Genomic DNA, 11,817 nt, shown 5'->3' with positions numbered 1-11,817 from the left:
TAATATAGGATAAAATCTTTATAAGAATTTATCAAGTAGTCAGCGTGAAAAAACCCCATAAGGAAAAAAACCCATCGTTTTTTTCCATAAATATATATAATTTATATAAGGGCATTACTATATAGTAATGCCTCACGCTTAGAGGGACTAAATAAGTCAAAACTACCAAAAAATAAGCACATATTTACCGAAAGCGAGGGAATGCAACTTTCAAAAAATTAACCTCCTAAAAACATTTAACTTAACGGCAAACCACTGGTTTCATAATTAATGCAGCAATGTAGTAAGCCGCATCTTTTATCCATCAGTACACGTATGGTCGAGACACATAAAAAATGAACAAAAATCAACATACCCCGATGTACCCAACAAAGTACGATGACTTCTGTTCATCCTTATATATCAGTGAAAGAGGCTGGCTTTATCCAGTTGCATCTCGGTAACACGTGCTTTTACAGAATAATATTCAGCACTGAATATATTCTAATTATTTATAATATAATATAGGATAAAATCTTTATAAGGATTTATCAAGTAGTCAGCGTGAAAAAATGCCCTTATATAAATTTTATATATATATATATATGCACACACACACACACACACACACACACACACACACACACACACGGAGAGAGATCATCATCATCATTTAACGTCCATCTTCCATGCTGGCATGGGTTGGATGGTTTGACAGGATCCAGCCAGGTAGAAGACTACACCAGGCTACTGTTTCAGTTTTGGCATGGTTTTTTTATGGCTGGGTGTCCCTCCTAACACCAACCAGACAGAAAGACTAACAGATTGATAGATAATTGTTTACATGATATAGGAAAATCTGATTCTTCCATTTATAGCCACAATGTTTATATAATTTTTTTTTTCATTTCCCTTCTACAGACAAGCTAAAGAAAAACCATTGTACCTTTGTGTTCAAGGACCAACTCAGGAAACTGTTGACAGTAAGTCAATACATAGGTTCACTTTGTCTTTTATCAATAAAACATTGAGGGGGCAGTCTCAGCATAGCCACAGTCCAATTAGGGAAACCAATAACAGACTCTTTTATCTTTTACTTGTTTCAGACATTTGACTGCAACCATGCTGGAGCACCACCTAGAAGGGTTTTAGTTGAACAAACTGACTCCAGAACATTTTTTTAAAGCCTAGTACTTATTCTATAAGCATCTTTTGCTGAACTGCTAAGTTATGGGAGATGTAAACACACTTACCCCAGTTATCAAGTGGTGGTGGGGAACAAACAGACACAAAGATGCACACAAATGCAGATATATATATATGTATAAGACGGGCTTCTTTCAGTTTCTGCCCACCAAATCCACTCACAAGATTTTGGTCAGCCCAAGGCTATAGTAGAAGACACTCACTGAAGGTGCCATGCAGTAGGCCTGAACCTGAAACCATGGGGTTGGGAAGCAAGCTTCTTATACAGCCATGCCTGCACCCTTAGAAGGGAAATATTTACAGGGGCTAAAGTTGTTGATAATAAGAACACAAAATAAATTGACAAATAGCTGAATGAATAATGGACTCTGTTATTGGGTTGTATGTTATAAATTCAAGCTGTACGAATAGTGTATGTTAACCTCTGTGAAGGTACATTTTTTTAGTTAATGTATATTGAAATATAAACTTCATGAAATGTCAATGTCCTACAACAAGAAGGTTTTAAATGACATTTTCACTTGAGTCATCATCATCATTGTTGTTTGATGTCTATCTACTATTTATGCATGGGTAGGTCGGATGACAGGAACCAGCCAGGTAGAAAAGCTACCCTAGGCTACTGTGTCTGTTTTGGTTGAGATTTTATGGTTGGATGTCCTTCCTAGGACTCAGAGTGGACTCAGTACTTTTTACATGGCACTAGCACAGGCGAAGTTAGTTTTGGCATGATTTTTACAGCTGGATGTCCTTCCAAATGCCAACCATGTTACAGTGTGAACTAGATGCTTTTAATGTGGCACCCACACTGGCAGGGTAACCAAGTACCTCACAAAACAAGGAATTATGAGAGGGGCAGAGCATTTGAAGAGGGGAGCTTGTGTCAGAGGATGAAAGGTTAGACTAAATACTACAAATCAATGAAGGACAAAAAACCCACCTCCCAATAAATTCAAATATATCCTGAAGTTATTAGGAGCTCATAAGACCATTTGCTTTGATAGTATTTCTCATAAAGGCCATCTGCATTAGATAGCTTCTGGTTTTTTTTTGTTGAGGACATTTGTCTATGACAAGCAATATTGCCTGATCCAGTTAGATGAAATGGGCTTTTAGATCAAAAACACAACAAAATGGATTTGAATTTTTTGAAGTATTGAATTTGGTGTTCATTGAAATACTTTTATCTCTATAATATTAACTCAATGTGGATGTGCCCTAAAAAAATTTATAAGTTTATGCAAAATGTAACTTTATTTGAGTGGTTTTTACTTATGCAAACAACCATTAACTTTCTCATTGTTTTCATTTTATTATATGTCTGCTTTCCATGTTAGTCTCGATTAGACAGTGTCATGGTTCAAGTCAATATTATTTAGACAAATCCCAATTCTTCTCAACAAGTCATTTGTCAGTCTCATTAATGAGGTTGCCATTCATTTTTTAAGGTACCATCATGATGAGAGTGAATAGAAGAGAAGATAATGATGGATGAAGGGTTAAGGAGTAAGAAGCAAGAGTGTAATTGGGGTGAGAGGGTGGCAATGAAAGGGTGCAATAGAAGACACAGTGATGTCTGTTGGTGAGAGAGATGAACATCAATAATGAGTGACATAGAAGAGAAAAAATAATGGTTAACAGTACAGAAGGGTGATGGTGGGATGTATTGATTTGGAACTGACCTGATGCAGTCTCTTATCTAGGTATTATGATGTGGTAGGGGTGAAAAGAAGAGTGATAAAAATGGTGGCAGAAGTAATTAAATATGGACATATCCATAAACATTCCTTGTTACTGCAGGAATGTGGTACAGTGAATGTAAATGAGGGTGAGTGATGAAGAAACAACGATGGCGTGGGGAGGGGGCACAGAGATAGATGTTCTGTTTTACACATGTTATGTTATAAAGTTTATGTGCATTTGTGATTTTTGTTTTTTATTTCAAGTTTTTTTCTTTCTTCTTTATCTAGATGCAGTAAGCCGTATAAATGAAATTATAGCTAATGGTCTTCGACCAAAAGGTAGTAGGTTTTCTCCAATTGTGCGTCCCCCTTCAAATTTACCCCCTGGCGTACGTCCTCCACCAATCAACCAACCTCCTCCCACAATGATGTCTTTCCAGCCTCAACATCATCAGAGTGTAAGTAATCTGTTATTAACTTATTATATCATTTACTTATTGTTGTTATTCCCTGTGGAGAGAATCTGTGGTAGAGGTAGACTCAGGAAGACATGGGATGAGGTGGTGAAGCACGATCTTCGAACTAGTGACCAAGACCTTTGGCAATATGCTGTGCTTGAGAAGACTTGTCAAGCCATGTAAAATCATAGTTGTGGCTGATGCTGGTGGCATGTGAAAAGCTCCTTTCAAGAGTTGGGCCTCACGTAGGCAATGACCACGACCTTTGGCATTATGTCATGCTTGTGAAGAAGACCCATCAAGCCGAGTGGCAGGTACTGGTGTCACGCAAATGGCACCCGAGCTGGTGGCATGTAAAAGAGCCCATTACACTCTCAGAGTGGTTGGCATTAGGAAAGGCATCCAACCATAGAAACCATGCCAAATCAGACAGGTGTCTGGTGCAGCCTTCCAGCCCTGGTCAAACCATCAAACCCATGCCAGCATGGACAACGAACACTAAATGTTGATGATGAAAAGGTGCAATAACAAAGAGGCTAAAGCAGTGGTTCTCAAATGGGGTCCATATAAGATTTTGGTGTTAAAATCTATGTGCAAGGACTTGCTTATACTTCTACAAAACATAAAATATATATTTTTTAATAATTCCTGATAATATCTAATTATAAAAATACAGTGGGATTTTTTTTTTAAATCAACTGGCTATGGAGGTCCAGTAGAATAAAATAGGAATGAATGGAGTCCATAGGCAAAAATGGTTGGAAACCACTAGGCTAAAGTATTGAACTCTTAGATTAATGGTTTTGAGTTTGAATCTCTTTGTAGGTATTGTAAATTGCCTGGTGCCAAACTACATGTGCCAATGACTTCATGCCTTCCTCATTATTAATAATTATTAACAATTAATTAATTACACCTTTATACTATAATGAATTGAAAAGAATACACTTTTGTTTAGAGTGGTGTTATCTTTTTTATTATACTTCTTGAATTATACTATATTTCAGTTAACATTTGTTCAAGAGAAGTTATTCATTGGACTAGAACATGCACCACCAACATTTGATGTAAAAACCAAAATTCTTGGTCCTGCTGTGAGTAACATATATTATTGAAAACACCAGTTTGTTATCTCTCTCTCTCTCTCTCTCTCTCTCTCTCTCTCTCCCATAATTCACTTATCCTTATTGTCTTCAAATTATTGTAAATTTGTTTCATTTTACCATTTTGAATCTCATATTTTGGTTTGTAGTGTACTTTCTCTATTGCCAGTACACATAAGTATTTTAGGAAGATTGTTGCTTGCATGCAGACTAATATTACATACTAGTTTGTATAAGTGCCAACTATAGTAATATGTACATTGTATGTGATAACTCCCACCATGATCTGTATATTCATCTGTATTGCAGTTGCCAGAGAAGCTCAAATTTTATATTACATAAGTCTTTGTGACAATCCTTGTATATTCACTATACATACTTAATTTTAATATATTAATATGGATGTAGTCAGAACTCAGAAACTTGTTTCAAACTCTAAAATTTCAATTGAAATCTGTTTTCCTAATGTATTAAGATTATTACTTCTGCTGAAAACTTTTAAGAGTTTACTTCTCTTTCAACTTGGTTCTAGTTTCCATTTTGTAACCTTCCAATTTTGTTTGTTGTGATTAAAAGGGCTGCTTTTTGCAACACATTCAAAATGAAACTGGTGCAAAAGTAACATTAAGAGGAAAGGGATCAAATTTTATAGAATCTACATCAGGCCGTGAAGCTTTTGAGCCTATGCATATCCATCTCCAGTAAGTTCCATTATTATTTCTACCGTATTTTTTTCCTAATATCTTTATTTTCAATAAAAATTCTTTATATAGAGTGAAGTATTTTTGATACCAAGAACTAAATCGCTATCCATTTTACACATCATTTGCTATGTGTTTGAAGTAGACTACATTGAATTGATATATGTTCTATTGTTACCTTGGGGTTGGCATAAAATCTTAAACATTGAGGAAAATGGGAAATATAACATATGTAACATACTTTACTATTCCATGAGAATTCATGATGTTAGTTATGTAGAAAACCTCAGTTGGGATGAAAGCTATTATTTCTTACTGAAATCTTACATGTTCAATGACCTTTGTAAATGTTTATTTGAAATTTGGTTTTTAAGAGAATAGATTGTTTCCTTTATATATTTAACTAAATGCATGTTTTATTTTTCATGTTTCTGTTTATTTAGACATGCAAATATTATGGGACTGCAACAGGCCAAACAGCTTGCAGAAAATCTCATACAAACGGTAAGTTTGCTTTCATAATCTACACACAGCATACATTGACATTTTCCCATAATTCTTCCAATTATTACTCTTTGCTTCCTATACTGTCCACAAAACTTTCTTGTACACTGAAATATCTATTTTTTAAGAAAATTTTATTAAAAACTTCAATAAATAATCTACATATATAAGAAAAAAAAGTATTTTTTTCTTCCTCTCTTCTTGCTTCTCAGGACTCAAACTTTATAATTTTTTTTTCCTTTTTCTAACATTGACAATTTCTTGTGCATTTTATTTTAATTTTTTTATTTATTTAATTATTTATTTATTTTTTGCCCTTTTCCAAATTTTAACAAAAATTTTTGTTCAACTTTCTAAGCCAGTTCTGTATGGTTAAAAAAGAAACTTAAGTCTCACTGGACAGCTAAATGTATTTTATTAATCAAATATTTTTCCTTGTTTTATATACTTAGTTATGTTTCAGAATTCTTTTATATATGGCCACTTTGAACTAAGTTGTCTTTTTCTATGTTTATTATTTTTTATGTGTGTGTGTTTTTTCTGGGGCTTTTTTTTAAGTTTTCTCCTCTTGGAAAGCACTGTAAGGACAAGCTATTTTGGTCAAATCTACTTCAAATGATTTATTCCCCATAACATTTTTGTCTTATGGCATCATGTCTAAAAGTAGAGGATTTACTTGCTTATGACTCCTTAAATACAAATCAGTTATCTGTTTTACCTTCCCCTCCCCCTAATCTGTCTGCTGCAGATTTCATTGATCTAGATGTATTTCAATTGAAAATATAATAAATTTTTATTGGATTGATTTCTTAATACTTTGTAATTCATTTTCAAAGCTGAATGTCTTGTGTTTAGATTGAAGCTTAAAATTAGTTTAAAACTTCCTCCTTAACAAATCTTTATTTTAGAGAACTAAAATAAATTTAATTTCTTTTTAAGTCTAATTTTACTAAACTGTTTGGTTAATTTAATGATACATACTTTCTTTTCCAAGAGTTATTAAGATATTGTTCTACCATTATTTCTGAGGTTTCAGTAGTCAGTAGCTGTGTAGTAAGAATATAGTTTTGTTGTCCCAAAGTTTTTAAATTCAATTCTTCCTATCATTGTCTACTCTTTGTACAAGTAGCATTATTATACTTGTGTTGTCAGCTTAGATGAAAAATTATCCCATTTATAGTGAAGTGAGTGTAATTAGAAATGGCACTTAGTTATACATTTCTGGTATCTGTTATAAATACCTTAATTTGATTTTTCGGAGTGTATGCTTTGAAAAGATGTAGGTAAAATACCTTCTTAAATGTATCTTTGAAATAACAAAATTAATTTGTCTGGTGTACAACATAATATATTAATTCATGATCTTGTAGTTTGTGATTTTTAACAGTACTATAACATGGAGTAGTGTAGATTTGACTATAGCCTGGTGGAGTGGTGTAGACATTAATATAACCTGGTGGAGTTGTGTAGTCATTACTATGACCTAGTGGAGTGGTGTAGACATTACTATGGCCTGGTGGAGTGGTGTAGACATTACTGTGGTTTGGTGGAGCGGTGTAGACATTCCTATAGCCTCGTGGAATGGTGTAGTAGACATTATTATAGCATGGTAGAGTAGTGTAGACATTATAATAGCCTGGTGGAGTGGTGTAAACTTAGTGCTTATTAAATATTTTGTAGTATCTTTCATTCTAAGTTGAGTTTCAACATGGATTGACTTCACATTTCATCTCTTCAGCATCAATAGTACCAAAGTTATTTGATTTTATTTTCCTTCAATAATTCAGGGTCTCATGTCAACAAATTAAAATCATTATTGTAATTAGTATAGAAAGTAGTATGAAATGTTTTGATAGTTTAATTAAATACAGTTTTAGTTTCTCTATGTTATCTTCAAGAAAAATGCAAGTGTATACATGTGTGAAGTACATTCAGGCTTACAAACAACCATGTGTGTGTGTGTGTGTGTGTGTGTGTATATACACACAAGTTTCTTTCATAATATTAGGCCAGGGTTCAGTTATCTGTAGGCATACTCCATGATGTTAAATTACGCATCAAATTGTATAGAGAATTGGTTGGATTGAAGAGGGGCTAGAATAGAATATTGTTCTTCTCATAATTTACTCATTGCATAGGTACTGATCTTTGTAAGTACATCAGTTTATTATATTTATGAGATTATAAGTTTGAATATTCTTCCCATTAAATTCCAAAGTCTGCTGCACACCAACTTGCCAAAACTACTTTTTAAATTAGTTGCTAAAAAATCCATCCGGATAAATTTGGCAATGCTATGAAAAAGAAAAAAAAAATTACAATATGCATAACATAAATTCAAATTCCAGTTCAGTAGAATGCTTCTTATGAGAAATGAGTAGAATCTTTCGTTAAATACAAGACATTTTGCCATTTCCTCATTCTGAGAATTCTGCAGTAGTCTTTTTGTTTTTTTGTTTGTTTTTTTTTTTAATCTCTTTTTGCAAATATTGCATCATTGATTCTTTCACATAATTCTGGGGTTTCAAACTATGTTATCTTGTTTCTGTAGTTAAGTTGAAATCTTTAATCTTAAGAATGTTTCTTAAACACAACATATCCTGTACCTCTGATCTCTGTTTTACCAACTCTGTCATTGTTTCTCATTATTAATATATAGCTTGCTATTTTTATTACCATTACATCAGGGTAGCAGTAAAAATTATTGCTCTGGTTGAGAATAATTATCCATTTTATAGTTAATTAATCTTATTACAACTTTAAGTATGTCTTCAAAGGTGTTTTTCTACAGTAAATGCATTGCATTCAATTATAATGAACCAATGTTATTGTCCTCTTCAAGTTTTGAATATTAAAGCAAAATCAATATAAAAATAACAAAAAAAAAAAAACTAATATCTTTTTAATTATTTTAATAAATCTCAAGTTCTATTCAATCAAATTCTCTTTATATGTATATATATATATATATGTGTGTGTGTATATATATAGAAATATATGTGTGTATGTATATATATATATATATGTATAAATATATACTAATGTTTTTCCTTTTCTTTCAAGTTTTTGACAGGATTTGAATTTAAACTTTCTATCCAAGGAAAGTTTTCTAACTACTACCTGATTTAATTCCCTTTATTATTTATTATTTTGATTTGACTATTTTGCCATTAATTAATCTATATATTTCAAATGTACTTAGTGGTTTGAAAATAGCTCCATGCTGTAAACTAATGTCAAGTGGCAATTATCTATAACATTAACCAGAATTTTTTTTCCTACTTTTCCAACTCTCATGCTACAAATAACTGTTGTGATTTAAACTTCCAGGCCAGTTTGGTGCTGTTTATGTGGTCAATGAATTTAACAGCAGAGCTAGATCTAGGCTTTTACTCTATTTTGAAACATGCTGGTTCAAATGTTTCTTGAACTGATAAGATATTCTGTTTTTATTATATCCAGAAAACAACTGCTGATATTATTTTATCTTCCTTTTTTTAATCAACATAATATATTTGATAGAGGTTTTAAGAAATATTTCAACATGCTACATAAGTTAGCTGCCAATAGAATTGCCATGGGAGTATAATGGTTTCAATTTGAAGACCTCTGCATGGTGAAATATAATAGTTTAAAAAAATATTTGAATAATTTTTCTTTCTTTCTATATCTGTGTGTATGTGTGTGTGTATGAGTAAAGTTAGTTGCTTAGTTTCTTGAAGATCTTATTTCGTCATAATTCGAAAGGGTGAATAAAATGAACTACTAAAATTTTGTGTGGTTTTCTTAATATAATAGTTTTGCCTTAAATTTCATGTAACTATTTTTGGTCTGTTTGGAAGGTTATATAAATGGTTGAGACTAATGTTTAAATACTGATGTTTCAGTATAGTATTTATGATAGGATTACCTAATTAATGTTGATGTAATTGATTAAAAATTTAGGACACTTTTGTGGGGGCTTTAAGAATTTTAACCTGGGTTCCAATTTTAAAAATTTACTTTTTTTAATCTTTTAATTTTTGTTAAATATTCAATCCTCAGTAGGGTTGTTTTGATATTTTAATTCAGTATCATTACATTTTTTTATATCAATATTTTATAATGTTATTTTTTTGGTTTAAATGTTCTTTGTTGAAATGTTTTTTTTATTGCATACAAAATTAATTATTCTATAATGTATGTGTGTACCTTAAATAATCATATATTTGGTGTTTTTTCTAAGTTAGATGTCAATGATCTTTTTTTTTTTTTATACTTTTATCAAAATAACATATGTCTGTATCTTCCAACATAGTATCTGGGCTAACATTGAAATAGAATCCTTGAGTTTCTTAAAGACCTTTTGTTTAGATCAGAATATTTACCAAGCAGTCCTTCGGACACCCAGTTTTCCTGTGTGATTTAATTTAGATTCTTCTGTGACATTAATTTACCTTCAGTTTAGTTTGTGAGCAAAGCACCACCTACCTCATTGGGAAATCATAATTTAAAATTTCTCAACTACAGAACATTTACAATCTGTGTTAAATGTTAAACCTTTTCCAACAGGATTGTTAGTGTTCTGACTTGGTTTGCCAAATATTATTTTTGCTTACCATACAGTTTTAGAGGTCAGAAGATTAGCTTGAAATTTGTTCTTGTGCATGTGCTTTGTACTCACATGAAAAAAGGACAAAGAACTAAATGCAAATATATGCTAAAAGATTTTTCTAATGATTTGAAATTTAGCAGAAACAGTAGTTGTAGTTAGTTATTCATTGCATTATAATTAAGATATTTACTGTTAATGGATATCTAAATTATGAAATATAGCTTTGCTTAGGTAAGAGGTCTATATGCTTAAAAATAATGTTATTAAACTACTAAATAATCAGATGATATTTAAAACTTATATATTTATTGTTAAAATCCAAATAATTTGCCAATATTTCCACCTTGGTTATTTCAATTTCTGATGCACAAGTTATATGAAAATTTTAGAATAATTTACCAATTTAATATATCATATTTCTTAATTGAGTCTGAAAATTTATTAGCACTCAATCTGACAACTTTATATAAGATTTCTAAAACATTTGATTTGAGCTTGCTCTTTCATACAAAAATAGAAAAAAGAAATGTTAAAATTATTTTAAAAGGAACACTTTCCTTGGAGCAAACATTTCCAAACATAATATTGGTTCCTAAAATCTATCAGGGTTTTGTTAATGCTTTGATCTGTTCATGAATTGTTCTGTGTCACTGGAATAATTAGGTAAACAAGAGGAAGAGCTAAAACATTGTTTGGCAATTTCTCACATAGTACTGCTTATAGCTATTATTAATTTCAATCTATGTTACTGTTAGTATTATTTATTATTATTAATTGATGTAGTAGTAGTAGTATTATGATGTTATTTCTCCTGCTACTTAACTGCTAATGATTCAGGCACAACTTGAGGGATCAGGTGTTGTTGTCATCCATCAAAACGGGCTGCAAGATAACCAGTCCGATGCATTATTTTGTTCTAGGTTCAGCAAGACTACGCCCAGTTTCAGCAGGCCCTGGCTGCCATACCCGCATCCATGAGTCCTGGGACAGCCACCTTGTTGGCTGGCTTACAGCAGCAGAGTAAGTTTTTCTTCTAGCTCGTAGTACAGCATTTTTGTATCCATGTCACTCAATTTGACCTTTCTTCCCTGTTCTTTGCAGCATTACTCTTGTCTCCACCTGCCTGCCCTGCAATTTAAGCTATATTTTTTTTTTTTACATTAAAATTTGGCTGATAAATTGCTGATAGTTCAGAAACAATATATGTCAATATATTTGTATGTGGGTATCTCTGTATGTAGTCTTTTTTTTTCTTCTGGGTAATAAAAAGAAAAATGCATACATATGTGCACACTCAAATTTATATTTCTAGATACACATACACAATACACAAGTATATCTACACACAGATTGTGTGTAGTGTATAGTCTACATGTATTTATTGTGTGTATATTACATGGACAGTATATATGTGTATTTGTGTGTGTATGTTGTATAAATGTATGCATGTACACACCTATTGTGTGTAAATGATTACATTATCACTTTGTGTATCTATGTATTTGTGTTCATATATGTGTATACATACATATATATATACACACACACATATGCATATATATATATATATATATATATATATATACACAT

General features: G+C 31.7%; 1 protein-coding gene across 5 annotated transcripts in view; it reads left to right on the top strand.

The window, feature by feature from the left end:
* LOC106880617 (KH homology domain-containing protein 4) overlaps nt 1-11,817 on the top strand; it is a 123,877-nt gene that overhangs the window by 74,106 nt on the left and 37,954 nt on the right. For all 5 annotated transcript variants that reach the window (XR_001410763.2, XM_014930638.2, XM_014930636.2 and 2 more), the window contains 6 exons: nt 901-962; nt 3,156-3,325; nt 4,333-4,419; nt 5,005-5,129; nt 5,573-5,633; nt 11,148-11,247. Coding sequence is in view for 4 of the 5 variants with exons in the window: in XM_014930638.2 (XP_014786124.1) it covers nt 901-962; nt 3,156-3,325; nt 4,333-4,419; nt 5,005-5,129; nt 5,573-5,633; nt 11,148-11,247 (605 nt within the window). In the remaining variant the exon portion in view is untranslated. The remainder of the gene's footprint in view (nt 1-900; nt 963-3,155; nt 3,326-4,332; nt 4,420-5,004; nt 5,130-5,572; nt 5,634-11,147; nt 11,248-11,817) is intronic.

This window comes from Octopus bimaculoides, chromosome 15, assembly GCF_001194135.2.
Source record: "Octopus bimaculoides isolate UCB-OBI-ISO-001 chromosome 15, ASM119413v2, whole genome shotgun sequence".
Lineage (NCBI taxonomy): Eukaryota > Metazoa > Mollusca > Cephalopoda > Octopoda > Octopodidae > Octopus > Octopus bimaculoides.
This window is presented reverse-complemented; position numbering and strand designations above follow the sequence as displayed.